At 38.1% G+C, this 21,221-nt stretch overlaps 1 protein-coding gene across 2 annotated transcripts; it reads right to left on the minus strand.

Moving 5' to 3' along the window:
- Positions 1 to 13,482: 13,482 nt before the first annotated feature.
- On the minus strand, positions 13,483 to 14,940 carry LOC113317611. Of its 2 annotated transcripts, none has more exons than XM_026565768.1 (2): positions 14,483 to 14,940; positions 13,483 to 14,194 (listed from the first exon to the last, which is right to left on the minus strand). In XM_026565768.1, the coding sequence occupies exons 1-2, from the start codon at positions 14,649 to 14,651 to the stop codon at positions 13,701 to 13,703; spliced, it is 663 nt and encodes a 220-aa protein (XP_026421553.1). In that variant the 5' UTR covers positions 14,652 to 14,940; the 3' UTR covers positions 13,483 to 13,700. The 2 variants fall into 2 exon arrangements, with proteins under 2 accessions (XP_026421553.1, XP_026421552.1); XM_026565767.1 differs by having other exon boundaries at positions 14,468 to 14,940.
- Positions 14,941 to 21,221: the final 6,281 nt, after the last annotated feature.

A 21,221-nucleotide genomic window follows, 5' to 3' on the forward strand; every position in this document is an offset into this window, starting at 1 on the left:
TCTATATATTTTTCTTGGCATTTAACTCATCCTTTGTGCATTAATTCTACATTTTATCCCATATTCTGTATTTTCGTTGTTTTCAAGAATAAATAATTTTCTTAATTAATTTTGCATTTTTAGGTAATAAATAAAGCCTGGTTAACTCACGGAGCGAAAAAGAGCAAAGAAACGGCAAAGACTCTCGCTAGGAGGAAGCGAAGAATGATGTTTGCAAGAGCTGGATCAACGAGAAGTGGGCTTGAAGAGGAAGAATTGTTCTTAAAGAAGATATGGGCTTGGCATACCCAAGGCCCAAAACCCTTACCCAAATCCATTTCCATTATCCATACCCATTTCCATGAGAGCCGTCAGATTGGATCCATCTTGTCATCCAACGGTCACCTCATCATTGTGCATCAAACTCCGAAGCTCCCATCAAACACTATAGTACCTAACTCCATCTGAAGCCGTCAGTTTTGTTGTATCTCATCATCCAACGGTCGCTTCTATCGCGTCGTTGGATCATTCCATCACCTTTTCATCCTACACTTTAGCTTCGTTGAGCATCAACCTTTGATACATCCGCCTCACACCCTAGCATCAGAAACCTATACCCTCAACCAAACACATCCTTCTTCTCCATCGGGTTCTTCTTCTCATCTTCCCCAAAAACTCCACAGTTCTGCAACTCCATCACCTCCACCAGCTACACCTTCTTCTCGAACCACACAACCACCACAACTACCCGACAACACCACGACATCTCTCCCTAGCCTAGACTTCTTTCCAAATTCACATCTCTGAACCCTAGGTGTGGGTTTGACAAGGAAGCTCGAGCTAGGGTTTCACCAACAGCGAGGAGAAGACAAAATTGAGGGCAGGAAAAGCTTCAGAAGAGCAGAGGGGACATACCCAAAGCATGGGTCGAGCAGAATTCACACATGGGTATGTCGAATTTGATTTTCCCCAAAAGTTAGGGTTTGCAAATTTAGGGTTTTGTGAAATTAGGGATTTTGTTGTAAGCTATAAAAGGGAAGCTGTAGAGAATGCAAAACTTGTTCTTGGGTCATCCGATAAACCCCCTAATTGGGTTAAGTTCATGTTCAGTTTCAATTTAATCTCATGTTTAGTTTTAATTCCATGTTTATCTGTATCTTCATGTTAAGTATGTTATAAATCACTGTTGCTAAGGTTGAGATGAAATTTAATTCCTGTTAGGTGGTAAAATATTAGGAAGGAATTCTTGTAGTGATCAGTTGCCTAGGGAAGTGATGAACTTAGTATGTAATATCACCTGTGATTGAGTGTGCCTTAAACAGACACTCAATGCTAGGGGTGATTGAGTAACTTAGCTCATTAACTTTCCACAAATGCATACCCTGGACTAAGGAAGGCATGAACCTCCCCCTTTTTCCATTAGGGACAAGAGTATGAACTAGAATTGCTACTATCTAGCTAGGTATAAGATGGATTCAAGACCTTAGTGTTTTACTTCTTTGTCACTGTTTTACTTAGAGAACTCACTGCTCATTGCTCACTGTTATTCATTGCCTTTGCTTCTTTGGCTCACTGCCACTGTCACTTATTGCCTCTGTCTCAGTTACTTTTAAGTTATTATTGTTGCTCTTGCTCACCACTGTCTTTGTCACTATATTACTCTTTTACTCACTGTCCTGTTTAGCTACCTTGCTATTTTGCACCACTGTTACTGTTAGAGAATTAGCTTAGGAGGATCTCAACACACACCAAGTCTCTGTGGAATGACCCTGTTCTTGCACACAAGCTACAACTGACCCTGTGCACTTGCAGGTATAACATGTAGGCTGCTTCATTGTCTTATTTTCTCACATCTTTAAAAGCCTACCAAGTTTTTGGCGCCGCTGCCGGGGACTTGGCGCTGTGTGTTGATTTGTTCTTTGCTGTTTCGTTGCATTCACTTCCATCTTCAACTGCCATTGTTGTTTTCTTTTTCTTTACTTTACCCTGTACATATTTTGTTTAGTTTTTTTTTCTTTTCAGTCGTTGCTACTGCAACTGTGTAGTTCTGCATCATTTGCATACTACTTGTATATATGTGTTAGCTGTACTGTTAGTTGTAGTTTTAGCTTTTCAGTCAATTGCATCATTGTTTTATCTCACATTTAGTTTAAGTCACCTGCATCATAAGTCCTGTAACATATCCTTGTTGTTTTTCTTTCCTTGCTCATTTGCTTGTTGTTGCTCTTAGCTTGCAGCTGCACTTGCATCATTTGCTGTTTACATTGCATTCTTGCTGTTTGCATCTTCATCTAGTTGTTTGCTTGTTGTTCTTGCACAGCATCAAAGCATCTTCTTGCCTGTTGCTTTAGTGCACTGCTGTGAACTGCTTAGCCCATTTGCACCTTTGTTGCTGGTTCTGCATTGAACCTGGTGCTGCTGCTGCTTGCACTGCCTCTACTGTTGCTGGTGAACTGGTGGAACTGAGGCTATTAGTTTCCCTGTTGCTGCCTGCTGCTGCCTTCTGCACCTGTTGCTGTGTGACCTGACCCAAAGCCTGCTGCTGATCTGCTCCTGCTGCTGACCTGCTCCTGCTGCTAGGCCTGAAGTGGTGCTGCTACCATTCATAAGCTAAGCCCAACTGGGCCTCAACAAAGATAAAAGCTTAGGATGATCCAAAGCCCAACTGGGCTTTTGCAACCAAACTGAGCAGCTGGGTTGTGCTTAAGCAAGTAAGCCTAAACCCATTAAGAGAACCCAACCTGTGGGCTTCCATTTTTAATTTGTGGGCTTGTAATAATTTTTTCCATTTTTCTGTTGGGTTTGTAATTAATTTCTTGTGGGCTTGTTTGTGTAATTGCTTGTGGGCTTGTGGTGTTAGATTGATTTGGGCCTGTAGTTTTAAATTAGAAAAACTGAACTTTTGAAAGCCCAACTGGGCCTCAGACCAAACAAGCAACAGTTGGGCTATTTCAAAAGCTACATTGGGCTTCAGTTTGCATACACATTGTGGGCTTAGTTCACCTTCCCTTGGCAAAGCAATTTCTCCCACCAATGTGGGCTTGCTCCCAACACTAAAACCAAAATTCTTGCTCCCAATACTAAAACCAAAATTTTCTACCTCTTTAAAACCAAATTTGCTCCCATCAAAACCAAAAGCTCCCAAATGGGCTTTGTCTTCAAAGTCTAAAACCAAAGTTTTCAAAACCCAATAAACCAAAGTGTTTTCTTTTCCCATTAGGTCCAAATTTTCTAAAACCCATTAAAAACCAAATTTCTTTTTCAAACCCGACAAAACCAAATGTTACCCATAAAAACCAAATTTTTCCCAAAAATCCAAACCCATTAAAAACCAAATTTTGGGCTTTGTAACATAGTTACTTAGCTTTTGAGCCCAATCATGTCTAGATCTTGGTCTACAGTTGGGGAATACAACAAATCCCTTAGAGAACTTGCGTATGGACATACTCCACGTTATGAACCTCCCATAGACCATGATGTCAATAGTCATAGGAGTTATAATGGACATTTTCAGAGTCCCGAGCCTCAATACATGAACCCTAATGACTATTCACACATGCATCATTCATCACAACGTGAAAATGAACATTTTGTTAGTGCCTCACTCACACAATCATCACTGATCGATCAATTAGAAGCTCGAATCGCAGCTTTAGAAATGCAATCACATGAGGAATCTGTCACATCTAATTTTCTTAGGCAACCTGAAATCTATGCATGTCCCGAATGTGGTAGTTTAGACCACCCTGTTGAGAATTGTCATATTTTGCATAATTTTAGGCAATCTAGAGAAAATCCAAGGTATGAAATGCCCATAAATTGTGAGAATGGTAGTCATTGGGACCATAATCAATCCTTTGAGGGTTACGATCAATATTTTGTAAACCCTAATGACCATGCACACATGTACCATTCACCACAATTTGAACATGAAGAATTTTGTACTTCCATGAATTTAGACTCCACCACAGAAGCTTTAAGACTCAGTAAGCAAAACTTTGATAGATCTACATCACGAATTCATGCATATTTAGATCAGATTTTGCTTCACCTACAAAAGGAGGAAATTCATGAGGAAATGTATGTTGTCCCTAATGAAGTGTCTAGTCCCATTCATGTAAATGATGTTGAATATGAACCTAATTTAGAGGAACATGAATCGACTAATGACACCACCACTGTTAATGAGGACCAATATGCATGCTACCATGATGGTGATTATGATGATATGTTAGAAGAACATGAAAATATTGTGGAACCTGTTGGTTCAATAACATATGGCTTCTCGCCCTCGACCTTCATGAATGTTGTTTTTTCTAATACTCATTGTAATTCATATGATTTTGATATTGACATGGGATTCGTACAATTATTCTGTGAAGATGAGCATGACATAGGAATAGTTGAATCTTCTATAGACACTAATGCTAATATGCATGAAAATATATTTGATGTGTCTGATTCTCTACCTAGGTCACATTGTGATATTTCTCCTGATTTTCCGATGCATGAGAATAAATTTGTTGATGATGTTGATGACTCTGATTGTGATCTTGCCAATTTGTTTGATGATTGTGAGCATGTTGTGACACGTGTAGAAGACTTAGGAGATGTTGATGTGATTAGTAATGATGTGCCTATCGTCCTACATAAGTCACAATCTGTTGGCCTTCCACCCAACCTAGATTTGGTTTGTACCCATATTGTCAAACCGATTTTTCTGAGAGTCCCTAATCTAGGTTTGGAACTGTGTGCTTCCCAAGTCCTTTTGGACTATTTTGCTTCTAAGTATAATACATTTGAGGAACCACAGTTGGAATTAGCATGTGTACCCGTCCCTAGCAAAGTTCATTTCGAGTTAGACCTTGTACATGATGAACCCCCAAAACTGCGAGATTTTGTTTCCAAAATTTTATCCGTTGAAAAATCCAGGTTTGGGGGTAGCTCATTTTGTTTCACAGCTTCACTTGCATGCCTATCATATTATTATTGTGTGAAGCTGTTGAAACCTCTACACTTTGTCTTTTGGGTTGATCCTCAATTCTTTAGATTGCTAGTGTATGGTGAATTTTTGTATATAATCCAGTAGATAAAATTTCTTAAAAACCTTTTTGTTCCTTTTGTATATATTTTGCTAATCCAATATGATCTCGGCTGACATATGTTGGATTCTTGCCTTGAATAACGGAGTTCTAATATTGCTTTCGCCGAAATCGGGTATTCTCTTTCCTTTTTCTCTACTCAACATGATCCTCTTCATATGTTGTATTATAATTTTGTTCATATTTTGAAACATTGAGGACAATGTTTAGTTTAGGTTTGGGGGTGAAAAGTAGATACTTTGATAATATGCCATAATTGAAAACAAGAACTCCTTCTTTTTGAAAAAAAAATGAAAAATGAAAATAAAAAATAAAAAATTGAAAAAAAAACATAAAAATGGAGCTCATTTACCTTGAAATGTTGACTCTTGTGCAAATATGTAATTATTAGGAGTCTTAGTCTAGATATTTAGGCACCCTGATTCTAGCACAATTCACATAGTGATAAGAAATTTGCACGCGCACGATCTACCAATACATGTATAGCCTCGATCTTCAAGGTGTTTGATAGGAAGTCACGATTGCCAATCACTTTAGAATACTGAACGAAACTTGACTAGCTTGTTCTTTGGTTGGTTGGGATAGAAGGTGGAGGTTACATTAAGAAAGACAACCATCGAATTTAACTGGGTGCATCAAAAAGGGCTACCTCTTGCAAAGTGTCATGTAATCTTTTGTTTCCTTTTGTATATGTATCAAAAGTGTTTCCTTTTCAAAAAAAAAAAAAAAAAATGTATCAAAAATAAAAAAAAAATCAAGTATTTATCAATTCCATCCTCTCTTGTTCCAAAAATAAAAGAGAGTAGTCAATGTAAATAAGAGTCATGTAAAGAGTCATCTTTTGTGTTTTATTGTAATAAGCAAGGAAGGGTGTATGCCATTGATGTACAACGCGAGTAATTGTGAAATACCTCCAACTCATTCACAATTCTCGTAAAGTCCGGACAGCTAGCTAGATTTCGACCTTGATTCTTAGCCTGAGAAACTATCTCTTGGTGATTAGTAGTCATAACATCCGATCTTTCTTTACACATGTGTAGATACACTTTACACTCTTATCACATGTCTTTATTTGTTATCAGTGCTAGGATTGTGCCTTAGATAGCTAGATTGACATCTCCATTTTGCTGTGAGCTTAAACTGTTTTGCACATGTCACATTTGATGGAATCTGAGCTTATATTTTGTCCTAGAACTTTGTAGGTACGTTCTAAGCAAACCTGTTCACTCGTCCACTAGGGACACTTAGTGGTTTAAAAGGCTTAGTGCATACGCTAAATGCATTCGAGAGACCAGCGACAGTGGTATAGGTAGGATTTCCTTAGTTTTGTTTTACTTGAGGACAAGTAAAATTCAGGTTTGGGGGTATTTGATGAGTGCTAAAAAGTGCATATTTCTATATATTTTTCTTGGCATTTAACTCATCCTTTGTGCATTAATTCTACATTTTATCCCATATTCTGTATTTTCGTTGTTTTCAAGAATAAATACTTTTCTTAATTAATTTTGCATTTTTAGGTAATAAATAAAGCCTGGTTAACTCACGGAGCGAAAAAGAGCAAAGAAACGGCAAAGACTCTCGCTAGGAGGAAGCGAAGAATGATGTTTGCAAGAGCTGGATCAACGAGAAGTGGGCTTGAAGAGGAAGAATTGTTCTTAAAGAAGATATGGGCTTGGCATACCCAAGGCCCAAAACCCTTACCCAAATCCATTTCCATTATCCATACCCATTTCCATGAGAGCCGTCAGATTGGATCCATCTTGTCATCCAACGGTCGCCTCATCATTGTGCATCAAAATCCGAAGCTCCCGTCAAACACTATAGTACCTAACTCCATCTGAAGCCGTCAGTTTTGTTGTATCTCATCATCCAACGGTCGCTTCTATCGCGTCGTTGGATCATTCCATCACCTTTTCATCCTACACTTTAGCTTCGCCGAGCATCAACCTTTGATACATCCGCCTCACACCCTAGCATCAGAAACCTATACCCTCAACCAAACACACCCTTTTCTCCATCGGGTTCTTCTTCTCATCTTCCCCAAAAACTCCACAGTTCTGCAACTCCATCACCTCCACCAGCTACACCTTCTTCTCGAACCACACCACCACCACAACTACCCGACAACACCACGACATCTCTCCCTAGCCTAGACTTCTTTCCAAATTCACATCTCTGAACCCTAGGTGTGGGTTTGACAAGAAAGCTCGAGCTAGGGTTTCACCAACAGCGAGGAGAAGACAAAATTGAGGGCAGGAAAAGCTTCAGAAGAGCAGAGGGGACATACCCAAAGCATGGGTCGAGCAGAATTCACACATGGGTATGTCGAATTTGATTTTCCCCAAAAGTTAGGGTTTGCAAATTTAGGGTCTTGTGAAATTAGGGATTTTGTTGTAAGCTATAAAAGGGAAGCTGTAGAGAATGAAAAACTTGTTCTTGGGTCATCCGAGAAACCCCCTAATTGGGTTAAGTTCATGTTCAGTTTCAATTTAATCTCATGTTTAGTTTAATTCCATGTTTATCTGTATCTTCATGTTAAGTATGTTCTAAATCACTGATGCTAAGGTTGAGATGAAATTTAATTCCTGTTAGGTGGTGAAATATTAGGAAGGAATTCTTGTAGTGATCAGTTGCCTAGGGAAGTGATGAACTTAGTATGTAATATCACCTGTGATTGAGTGTGCCTTAAACAGACACTCAATGCTAGGGGTGATTGAGTAACTTAGCTCATTAACTTTCCACAAATGCATACCCTGGACTAAGGAAGGCATGAACCTTCCCCTTTTTCCATTAGGGACAAGAGTATGAACTAGAATTGCTACTATCTAGCTAGGTATAAGATGGATTCAAGACCTTAGTGTTTTACTTCTTTGTCACTGTTTTACTTAGAGAACTCACTGCTCATTGCTCACTGTTATTCATTGCATTTGCTTCTTTGGCTCACTGCCACTGTCACTTATTGCCTCTGTCTCAGTTACTTTTAAGTTATTATTGTTGCTCTTGCTCACCACTGTCTTTGTCACTATATTACTCTTTTACTCACTGTCCTGTTTAGCTACCTTGCTGTTTTGCACCACTGTTACTGTTAGAGAATTAGCTTAGGAGGATCTCAACACACACCAAGTCTCTGTGGAATGACCCTGTTCTTGCACACAAGATACAACTGACCCTGTGCACTTGCAGGTATAACATGTAGGCTGCTTCATTGTCTTAAATTGTGAAACCAAATTTATGCGCTGACATCCTGCAAAGGATAAAGCCACTGATAAAATGATGAATACTTCTTCACTTCGCTAATTTACCTAAAATTGAGCATGTGGAAACAATCCCATGTACGCTGTGGATTTATAGCATTATTAATGCATGCTTATCCTTGTATTTCCTGCAAAACTCTCATATTAGTGCGGCATGACGACTGAATGTTGCTCTCAGCAGAGTAACACGAATCTCCAAGTGTTAATAATGAAGCATACACGAAATACCCGTACAAGCTACATCTCTCGGTGTGTTATACTAGCCCGATTGAGCATATTTGAATCTGGACTGTCCATATCAGTCTCAGAAACAATCACGACCACGTAAGTTGGCCGCATGATTTAACCAGCTTAGACGATCCTCAGCAGGAGCAGGCTACCACCTTAATAACCACCAGCGGGCCCATTTATGCCCTGGTCGGTCGAATACATACCACGCCTCCCAAACGGTCACCGAACACTAGCCTAGAATGGGATGGTTGGGCTGGTGTGGAGCAGCTTGGAAAAGCTTGTGCGCACAAGACCGCCTGCGGCAGTCCCAAATTCATCACGACCGTCCAACTTCACCAGCATGATTGGACGGCATGGATTATCCCTTGACCGGTTGGACAAAACTTTTCCTGCACACCGGCGTGCCCCCTTCACGCCTGCATAATCCATCCTCCCCTGACCTAGCCATGGAACCATGTACGGTTGCCCGAAGTTGGACCGGCGTGAAAGCTTAAAGGGTCGCAGGAAATTCCATTAAAGGTCTCAAATTGGTCACGACCATCCAACTTTACCGGCATGATTGGATGGCTTAGTTCGACCCATAGCCGTCAGGCAGGTATTGACGTGTTCATCACCGGCCCAATGTGGGCCCCACATGGTCGGCCTCCCCAAAAGAGGAGCGTGGCTTGCTAATTCGTCCAGCCAAAGTAGCGTGGACGTGAAACCCTAATTAGGGTTTGGCGGCACATCACATGTGTCGCAAATCAGTTTCAACCATCCATCTTCGCGGGCATAGATGGAGGGTGTAGATGTAGATTCAAAGGGCCCAGAACATGTCAACACAATCATCGTGGTCCCGTCTACATGTGTGACCAACCGGCCAAGGCCGACCATGACTAGGTGCCTCGATTCGTGCGCCCAAACTAGGTATGGTCGTGCAGTCCCAATCGCAAAACGATCTCGACCACTCATCTTCGCCGGACAAATTGAGTGGCTTAGATCACATCTCCATGGGACAGTGAGGTACATACACGAACGCTGGCAAGCCGTCTACACGCATGCCCGATCGATTTTTCCAAAAGCCTCTCCCATGCTTGGATTCGACCAAGCTGAAAAGGGGTACTTGCGCACCTCCTAAACCCTAATCCGACGGTCGCAGATGTGGGTCGCAAGTCATCTCGTCCGTCCAACTTCGCCTGCTTGGACGGACAGCCTAAGACAAGAGTTAGGCGACCAGTCAGGCATCACCACGATCACCGTCCACCACTCTTCCACACAGAGTGATCGGCCAAGTCAGGGCTTACCTGTACAGCCTCCAAACGATCACTCGAAGATGGCTGGACGTGATGCTATTTTAAGACGCTTAATTCGTGACTTACTCCGTTAAGCCTCAAAACAACGATGCTTCATACATGCTGAATATATTCGATGCATTACAAGCATAGAATACACACGATACTTCACAAGTATCGACTTCCTAAATAACTTAGTTATTTAATCTAGCATCACATGCTACTTTTTGTGTATCCCACGATCCACACATTCGAGACATCAAACATGTCACAAACTGGGAGATACTTACTGGGGTATTGGTCTGACGGTCTACAGCATGCAGCGCACAATGCGCCATCATAAGAACGTGTCAGGAAGACATGGACCGTTAGTGATGATGGGAGAAGTGGGCAAGACTGATCGTGTGACACTAACACACGCAACTCCATTACTCCATCCCTCCACTTTCTCCACTTCCCATGAGAGACGTGGATTAGGCTCAATGACTTGTATAAATAGGTTCTCTTCCATATTTTCAAGACAGAACAAGAAGACAGAAACCAAGTGTTGATACAACCGTATCCAAACACCAGAACTGATATCTTACATTCTGCAAGCCAGTTCAGCTTTCTGATACAAGTCATACACAGTCAACACCTTCACAATCTCAACACCTTCTTCGCTTCCCTTCCTAAGATCAACCCCATCTCCTTCACTTTGTGACCGAAGCAAGTCTGGAACGGCCATTTCTTGGTTTAGGCTAGAGTTGTACAGATTGATTTCTTGAATCAAAAGCACTCCCGTGCAGTGCATTTGTTTAGGGTTTAGATTCGTTTCTCATCCACACACCCACATTTACCAAAAAACCGCAGAAACGGTTTTCACCCATAAACATACAGACCCTGTATATTGTTTCTTCTTTGTGTTATGATGGCATTTTGATGAAAGTAATGTGTATTCCTATCACCTAGCTTTATGGTGTTATCTCTACCTTTTATTTTGCAGAATTCTTCTTCATAATCATTGAGCTTTTGTATTTCAGATTTAGTAGAAAGAAGGTTGTGATCATTAAGTCTAACATTGGGGTTTTCCATGATAGTATCAAGGTTTCTATTTAAGAGGGATAAGTTGTGTTTTATTTTTCCAAATTAAAATTTCTTCCACAGAATAATACATTGGAAAGTCTAATAACCAGAACAAACGCTTTAGAACCACTATAATTTTTTTCCCATGAAGACTTAATAATGTCTCTACACTTTTGCTCTTCTTGGTACAAACCAAAAAATTTGAATGGCTTAGAGCCATTCTGACAGGGAATGGACGTGTCTAAAATCACAACAGAGTGGTCAGACCCTGAGTGATTTAAATGTCTAAGGCTAGCATTTGGGAATTGTGTAATCCATTTCCCATTTGCGATTCCTCTATCAAGTCTTTCTTCTATATGGCAATCACCATCCTGGTAATTAGACCAAGTAAAGGGGAAACCAATAAATCCTAAGTCTTTAAGGCCCAAATTATTGAACATGGCAGAAAATTTCCTAATGGAAGCACCATTAGCAGGGTTACCCCCTCTTTTTTCATCCTTATGAAGAATAACATTAAGGTCACCTAGTACTAACCAAGGCATACTCATGGATTCACCCATTTGGTTTACTAATTCTCAAGATTCATCTTTTCTACTGTCCTTGTAAGGACTACCATACATACATGTGAGGAGCCATTCAGATTTAGTGTTCTCATCCCAAATACAACAGTTAACTTGATTATTGTCAATGTGAAGAACTCTAAGTTTAGTGGACTTATCCCAAGCAACAACTAAACCTCCAGCATTACCAATAGAATCTTTACAAACCAACTTGTAAAACATAGATTTTTTTAAAGTTTTTTCTACAAAAGGTTTTAAATTTTTTGTTTCAGAAAGAAATAGAATGTCAGGTTTTTGAGAGAAGACAAGTTTTTCTAGTTGTTGTCCAGTGTTCTTAGGACCTAGACCTTGGCAATTCCAAGCTAGAATCTTAACAAATTGCCAAAAATAAGAGACAGAAGGATAAGAGAAACACAAAAATTTTAGAGTATATCAGCTAGCAGAATCTAAGTTATCATGGACAATTAAATTGAGACTAGAGTAGACAGTTTTAGCAATAAAAGGAGTAGTTTTGAGACTAACCTGGTTATTCTTGGCTTCCAAAAGATTTGAATGGGAAGATTGCTCCCCGTTTGCTACCTTTGCTCTTTTCCCTCTGACTAGAACCTTCACCTTACTAGTTTTGCTTGCCTTTTGGGTTTTGGTGAAGTTTTTGCTACTGCCAGCGAAAGGGGTTTTTCTGAGGATCGTAATCGAAAATTTAGATTGGAAGAATCATTATAATTGGTTTGATAAGGAGATCAAAAGCTAGGGTTTTGAGGTTGGATGAGTTTCGGGGTTGAAATTGTGCATTTTTTTAGAGTCCCCTGAGAAGAGAACTGACCATGATTGTCTTTTCTTTTCTTAATACCAAGCCGATTTCCATGGAACTCAGAAAGAGAAGGTTGATGAGAGATATCAGATTTCTTAGTTTTGTTTCGGGTCCATTTTTTAGGATTAGAAGGGGCTGAGAGATTTTGGTGGGTGATGGGGGTAGAGAAATGTGGGTGTGGGCCAAAACCCGGTGGGTACTCTTGATTAGTTTTAGGGAGTACATCAGAAATGATATTGTTGATGGGCCTAGCTTTGAAAGGATTGGAAGAATAATCCTATAGTTTCTGTGTTTGTAACTTCACAGTTTTGTTGTTTGCAGTAACAAGGAACTGGTTGGATACCTGTGCCAAAGGAATAGTCTGAAGACTCGTATTTCCTCCATTTTCAAGGCCTTCAACTATTTGAGGAGTAACCATCATAATCTTCTCTTGAGAATGTGCAACATAGTCTGAATTACCTTGAGAGCTCTTTGATGAAGAGGCAAGGGCTGCAAAGGAGTTCTGAGATGCTTCAACAGTAGGGTAAGACATCGAGCCAGAGTTAGAAGCTTCACTTCTCACAGTAATTTGATGATTGAATGCCGGGTTTACCAATTTCTTCGTGCTTAAAGCTAGTCTTGCAGCAAGTAATTCTCTTCTTTTTGGAGTACAGCTGTTTCTTGAATGATCAAGGGTTCTACATGATTGACATAACTTGAAAGGATGAAGGAAATAAGAAAACTCGATCCATGTTTTAACTCCATCAACCATGCAGTGAGTACCATAAAGAAGGAGGTGATCAACTTTGATTTCTACCATAACTTCAACATTCTTTTCATAAAAATCTCTACCATACGGATCTTTGAACAATAAAAACTTTCCTGCAGGCCTGGTTATTTCTTCCAGAGCACTATAGGTTATATAGTTGTTAGGAACTCTTTTCAAGGTGATGCTTATCATAGCTCTATCATATTCTTCTTCTTGTATTTTTTGAACACCTTCGAAGGGGATCTGAATTATAGACAACATAAAATCATGGATCACCCAAGGTTTTGGGTAGTTGACAGAGAGAATATCAGTTGGGTGATGAAAACGGAAATGGAAGTGGTTCTTTCTTTTAAGAAATGGGGTGACAAGGATGTCTTTCTTAAGGTTCCACCATTTTCTAGCATAAGATTGGGCTTCTTGATGATTTACAAGAAGATTACTATGAAGCTTTCCAACTGCACAGAACTTATCATCCTGAATAGGTTCAGGTTTCAAGGAGTCTCTATTAAGAATCACAACATGCCTTAAAGGATCATGGAGAATTTGGCTTGCTTGCATAGCTTCAGTAATTTCATCCACAAAAGATTCTTCAGTTGTATGTGCCATTGAACAATAAACCAGGAGATGAGAAAATTATTACTCAATAGTTTCTTGAATGAGTTTGAAGAGATAATAGTTTCTATAAAGTTGACTGAGTAGATCTGTATAGGTTTGAAACTAGTCCAGAGAGAGTATTGATTTTTGTAGTGGGATGTAGAAGGAGTGTGTGGTGGATAGTGATAGGAGCTCCAGCCATGTGATTAATGCAGGAGCAAGTACAAAGATTCTCTCTTAGCTTCATGCATGCTGAGAAATTTCTGTAATTTGTTTGTCTTATCAGCATAGAGATGGTGGGCAAAAGGACATAAACACTTTGCAGAATCAGCAGGTTGGTATTAATGTTGTTTGTAGTATTACTTTGAGGTTGTTGGGTCAAACACAGCAGGACTGCCAAATTGTTAGCTTCTTGGGTACCAAGTAAAGAGTTTGGATTTTTTCTAGGTAGAGATAAGGTGACGATGGATGAGACAGGTATTGGATCAGAATGAAAGTGACCGAAGCTTGTCCATCTCCCAAGGTCCAAATGCACAGTTTTCCGGTGTTGTATGGTGCATGGAGCATCCGGCAGAGAACCTGAAATCAAAGGAAACTCAACCAACAAATAAGGATGCGAAAAATTATTCAAAAACAGGGAAGGTTCAACGAATTCAAAGATTTTAGATAATTGAAACTTCAAAGAAATTAGTATGACATTAAAACCAATTTGAGAAGATGAGACGATTAAAATTCTGCAGACTTTAAATTCTATAAAAAACCAGTGAAGCCTAAAACCAAACAAGTAGAGATAAAAGGGAGAGAACAAAATTTCGAAAAGAAGAAAGACGGGATTTAGAGATAGAGATAAACCCCAATACACGATACCATTCTTCAAAACATGAGTTCCTGCAGAGGAGATAGACTTTGGTATGCGTCCAGGAGGAGATGTAATACCAATTCCATGGCCTACATATATTACCGACAATTCTCCAGACTCCAAGAAATTTCTGTGCTCCATGAAAACGAAGGAGAAAAATGTCAAGGGAAGAGGCATTAAGCGAAAGCGTAATTGGTGAGGAGGGTGTTTGAATTTAACTTTGATTTTCTTGGATGATAAAGTTTGATTGAGGGAGACTTGCTTTTGCTTGTTTATATTAAGATTGAGTTTGAATAGTTTGGTGTTTAGAATTTTTATTTTCGAAAGTATGTAAGAGATCTGGGTGTTGTTTGTGCTTTGTAATCATGATAATTTATTGGAAGTTGATATTAAGGATTCATCTAGATTGTTATTGAATGATTGTGGGATGATTGGGTTCTGGTTACTTTGTGTATATTTGATGTTATTTGAGATTGCATATTCATGGCTATTGCTGTACGACTGTTTCTCTCTCATGGCTCTCATGGTTTTCTTCTTCCAAACCTTTATGCTTCTGCCATCCTCTGCTCATTCCGCAAAACCCGTAGTGGAAAAGATTAGAAATCCCAGCCGCCTGTCTCTCTTCTTTCGCATGCAAACTACACAGATAAAAAGAGATGGCCGTCAAATAGAATTTTTCCACGTAGTATGGACGTATATCTTCTGCCACAAAAGCACTTTTTTCTTCTGACGTGTATTTGGGAAAGAGATAACAAAATCAGTGGGTGAGACCAAAAGGTGCTGCTATGGTGTTTCATGAGTAATTTTAATAGACGCAGCACAGTCCAAGATTGGCTCAATCTTCAACGGGACCCTGGTGTAGCAACATATCTTCTTCTGATGCTGGTTACACATTCAATTTGATGATACTTGTTACACCAGATCCTCACTTTCAAAAGCTGCAACTGAGACAAGTCAGGGCTTGTCTCTTCGGTCGGTCACACCTTATTTTGCTTGTATCTTCTTCGTACGAACTCAGAGTAAGTAGAAATCTTGTAGTTGAACGAGTTCCATTTGGTCTTTGGCCCTTCTTTATTTATAGGTAGCTTCTTTTATTGCACAATTAAGCACAAATTCACTTCTTTTTTGGATGATTCACCTAATAAAACACAAATAAAAGAAAATAAGTGTAACATACAATAATCTGCAAGAAACCCAACAAATACTAGTATGAAATTGACACCAATTATATGTGAAATATGCACTTATCATATAGCTTTCATTTAAATTTCTCTTTATGTTTAAAATAAACCTCTCCCGAAAAATAAAACGACTAAATTTAGAGTTGTCATCCTTGGCCCTGTCTTTTTCTGTAGCATAATCTTAAATGTACAAATAAAATGACTAAATGAGAAGACTGAATTATGTAGAAGACTAAAGAAGAAACTAAATTATGTAAATGGAAATGGAAATATCAAAGGCAGAATTTAGAGTTCTCAAGATCTGAGTTAACAAATGCTATATGACTAACAAATTTAGAATTATCATCCTTGGGTATGTTTCTGTAACAAATCTAAATGTACTAATAAGGAGACTCAATTATACAGAAGACTCGAGCTAAGAAATGTCGAATGACCACTCTGTTGGGTATCTATCTTTCTTAAAAAATTAGGAGTTCTCATCCTTGGCCACGCCTTTTTCTGTAACTAATCTTAATGTACATATAAGAAGACTGAATTATGAAATGTTTACAATTGACATCATCTTAATGGCCCTAGTCTTATTAGTTCTACCGGGCAAAATACTGCCAGACTACTACTATATATAAATTAATCTATAAAATGATGAAGCTCTTTGTTAAGCAAAACTAAAGATTCATTACCAAATCATTTGCTTAATTTGCAAATACCTTCTACTGGCTCAACATCATCAGTTAACAAACCTCATATTCACCACCAGTTCAAGCCCCTGCATTGGAGGTCTTTTACTTCATTTTCTGCCTTTCTTCTTTTGCAGGAGTTCTTGCAGCTAGATGCTTTATTTGGTGTGAGTGGACGGACTTCTAATAACCTTTTTTCATGAACTAATATAATCAACCGCTAACAGCAGAGTTTTGGTAAAAGCATAAAAGGATCCATTTTCTACAATTTTGCACAAATAAAGTCATGACCTTTCACTACCATCGGTCCTAATACTTGAGAGGTGAATGCAGAATGGCTCTCAATTGGATTGAAGTATTGGTTAATCTATCATTTTCCAAAACCAATCCACTTTGGCATCCATTTGTATTTGTTGCTCTGATATAGGGAAAAAACCATCATCAATTAAAAGAATAATGGAGTTATGATTAGTAAGACTACAACAATACGATATACTTTATGTTTCTTCCAACGACACATTTTTTCGTTAACCCCAAGTGACATTTTATCCAAGTGTATTATTCTATCGTACATATATAAATAGTCGCAAAGCAAATGGTTGAGACATGGCAGTGTGACAAATTGTATCAGTAACCGAAGAATCAGAAAAACAGGAAGGAAGGGGAAAAAAAACTAAACAAAAGAGATACGCAAAAAAAACAATAATCATTACCTTGTCGAGGATGGGAGTTGTGATAATTAGATTCATCATTATTGCTCGTTTACATATTCTTCAAACGCCCACCTAAATATCAATACAACAGTAACAAATCAAAACGAAATTGTGCACCAAAATTAAACTTCCAGTTGATTAGATAAAAAAGTCGAAGGCGACAAAGAAAAGGAAAGATAAAAAAAAACAGAGAAAACATTAGGGCTAGGGTTTATCCAGAACTTATATACTGAGATAACAAAGCCAAGACTTCTGCTCAGCAATTTTTTCCATTCTAGTATGTAACCCGTGCTACGCACCGGGACTTGAGGGAATTGTTAGTGTGGCGGGCTTCGCCCCGAGCCCGTTTCTCAAACGTATTTAAACATCTTCAAAAAAAAATTTGATTAGTTCGACTATTTTGAATGGATATAAAAGTCTGATGCCTCAAACTATTTTTTTAATAATTAAAATGTTTAAAATGATTTGCGCACTATGAAAATATGAATTCTAAATAAGTCTATTACGTACACCTTTGACAATAGCAACTAAAAGCATCAACTAAATGTTTTATATATTATTGTAGCATAAAATTTTGTTTGAATGGTAGCCAAGTTGGAATAGATTTTCAAACATCGTTGTTTGGTCAATTACCAACCTAGGATGTAACCCGTGTTATGCATCGGGTCCGGTGCAAATTGCTGATTTGGTTTGCCGGGGCTACGCCCGCACCCACACTTTAGATGCATTAAAGCGTTTTTAATTCTTTTAATTAATTTGATTATTATTTTTAATGATAGTAAATATTGAATAATGAACTATGCTATAATTTAAAAAAACTTACAAACGCTGAAGCGAACGAAATTTTAAGTTAACTACCAAAGAATTTTGAAGCATGAACACTAACATGCATGGATAATATTAGAAATAATATATTCTTGTTTTTATATTTATTTTTATCTCACTATACGTGAACTCATGATATTAGCCTGAATCCCTTGGTTGTAAAAGAAACGCTAATCCTTATTAGAAGTTCTAAAAAACAAAATACAACTTTGAAGACTAAAATCAAAATATTAAGGCCATGTGAAAAGGGGAAAAAGAGAAAAACCGGCCAGTTTATTATTCTTTTCAAATATAGCGCTCAATAATGGCTACTCTAACTTGATCGCCAATAAGACTACAAAAGAGAGAACAAGTACATAATATAGAATAATGAATGCTTCCCCACAACAAAATAAAAAACGCCTAATCAAAGAACTTTAATTGCCAGCAAAAAAATAAAAGAGAACAACGTTTATGGAGTACTTACGAAACAACCGACAACCGCAACACAAACAGTCAAATAATGTAAGCACCTATATAACAATAAAAGATTCAAAACTCGACTATTCATCATGCACAAATAAAGATCACCTAATATCAAAATATTAGATCATGGATTATCGAAATACTTAACGATTCTATCATAGAACAAAACCACATCAATTTCGACTTTGAGAAAATGAAAAAGCAATAGCAAAAGAAAAAATTATGAACTAGTAAAAGAAACATAAAAAATGTGTATCATTCCGATATAAAACCTTCTCATTTTTTTTATGAGCATTTTATGTTGCAATATTAGGAAAAAAAACGTTAATCATTTCGGATGTCCTTATTTTGCCTTCTTATTCTCCTTTTGTTTACATTAGACCACATTTATTTTGGAGTTGTGATTGGTTCATTCCAAAAGACCAATACTCATCGCTTTTCACAAATTTGGGGTTGAGATTCTTTTAACGATAATGTTAATCACTAAGCTAACCAAAGAAAAAAAAAGGACTTCTTCACTAACATCTACAAATGTATAAATGTAATATTAATTGGCAACTATTGTAACTTATGGCAAAGAAAAAATTGGATTCGCGTTCAAGCCTGTATAGAGATCTTTGAAATTTGATTCCCCAGCTATCATGTGGTATATTATGTGAATAGATCGTAATTATATTCTCGTGTTTTTCATGGAAAAACTCAGACGACTCCGCATCTAATCAACATGGTGAAATACAATATATTTTCGTGGGTGTTAGTTTTCAAAGATTTTGCAGATGTTTTGTTTCAGAGATGTATAATGAACTTTATGATGGGTTTGTTTGCAGAATTTATAACCCCATGAGATTACAAATTCTGGGATTCATATAAATCATTTGTGTTTTTAGTAACTCAATTAAAATTCATAGGATTTATAGAGTTTTTTTTTTGTTTTAAAGTCTTTATACCGTTCGCCATTACCCTCATAATAATTTTTTTCACTAATTTCTCATAATTAATAATTTATTAATCCTTTTCATTACAAATTTTCTCTTAATTAAATTAATAAATTTGTATCTTCATTAAGGATTTTGAGCAAGAAAAGGTTAAGTATTTGTGGTTGAGAATGGTGTAAAAAGTGTTGTGAATTTTCGTGCATGGTTTTAATCATTGTATCTTTTGCATTTGTTTGTTTTTCGATGCACTTTATTATTTTTGGAAACTTCCTACTGGGCTGTGGTTGATTACCCCTTTTCCTCCCTTTCCACATAGAACGAATAAAGACTACCTGATAAGAAATTATTATATATCATAAGGATTTGGGTATCGCGAAATTTAATTTAATTTGATACTTTTGATTTTGTAATTATTATTTGAAAGTTTTGTAATTTTAAAAGTAAGAATACATTTCATTTAGTAGATTTAATTGAGCTTGAATTATTGAAATCTTTTAAAACAAAAAATCTGGTCTTACACGAGTGACGGTCCAAACTTGGATTTGCTAGCTGGATGGGACCCGACCCACAAGGTCGAATCTGTGTCGGCTAGAAGTATGAAAATTCGGGCCGTCATACGCCACCACAACAAAATCACTTGATACCACTGTTGCCACCCCCTGCAGCTAGGTGTGCTTTTAATTGGTAATCACAAACGTCATAAAAAGTCAAACAATGCCATTACGATAACCATCATGAACGCTGGCAGATCAAGTTATTTTTAATTTGTTTTTCTGAGTGTACAGAAATACCGGAGGTAGTATAAATTAAGCAAGACCGCACCAATTGGTCACTGATAGACACATTTTTGTGTCTAATTTGATCTTAATACTATATATTGTTGGCACTCGATTTTGGACTAATTTTGGTGTTTTATGTGTTTGTAGGCACTTTTGGAAAATTCGGCTCGAAAAGTTGATATAGGCACCCTCCGGAGGGCACATGTTATTCGGACTCTCAGTTCTGGATAAGGGGCACATTCTTTACTGTTTACACCCCATTAGGCAAGTACTAAAGGGACACCCATACATGATTAGGGGGAGGTCATCTTCTGTAATTTAAAATTCAAAAGTGGCGGGAAAATTGCTTCTCATCGACCAGAATTAGGGTTCGGATTTTTGGAGGTTTTGGAGGAGATTCAATCGTCGTAATTGGTTTCAGTGGACCTTTTTGGGCTTAACAGGGATGGTATAGGCCTTCAAATCAACAAACTTGGGTTGGATAATCCGGTGTTGGGTGAAACAGGGAGAGAGTTATTTCTCGGGTTTTGGTTTTGAAGTATAGTTGGCAGTTGCGTGGAGATTTGGACATTGTGTATCTTGTTTGATTCGATTCGATCTTGCGAAATATTTTGGACTTAGCCAGCTCAGAAGACGTGTGTGAAAAAAGAAAAGGATATACACTCGGCAAAACAGAGGTCGAATTATTCTCGGAAAGTTTTAATGTGGCTGTTGCAAGTCCAGCTCAGAAGACGCGTGTGAAAAAAGAAAAGGATATACACTCGGCAAAACAGAGGTCGAATTATTCTCGGAAAGTTTTAATGTGGCTGCTGCAAGTTCAACGTTATCTGAGACGTATACACATCTAGTTGAACTGTGTTGTATTCGTTGAGCTGAAGAATAACGCGTGCAGAGATGAATTACACCCGTGGTTGGCTAAAAAATAGATAAAGAAGGAAAATATTCCCGAGAAATAAAAGAAGATTATTGGGAATTATGACGAAGATTTTCTGGTGATGCGGGTATATAAAGGGTTCTGGGATGTCTTGGAGAGAGGATGGAGAGTTGGGGAAGAAAATAGAGAGCTACATAGAGGAGAGTTTGGGAGAGAGAGAACACAACAGAAACGAAAAATCAGAGTTTCAGAAACCTCCATTGCTGCTGCTGCACCAAGAACACGAAGAACATAAGAC

Source organism: Papaver somniferum, chromosome 10, assembly GCF_003573695.1.
Source record: "Papaver somniferum cultivar HN1 chromosome 10, ASM357369v1, whole genome shotgun sequence".
In the NCBI taxonomy this organism is placed as follows: domain Eukaryota; kingdom Viridiplantae; phylum Streptophyta; class Magnoliopsida; order Ranunculales; family Papaveraceae; genus Papaver; species Papaver somniferum.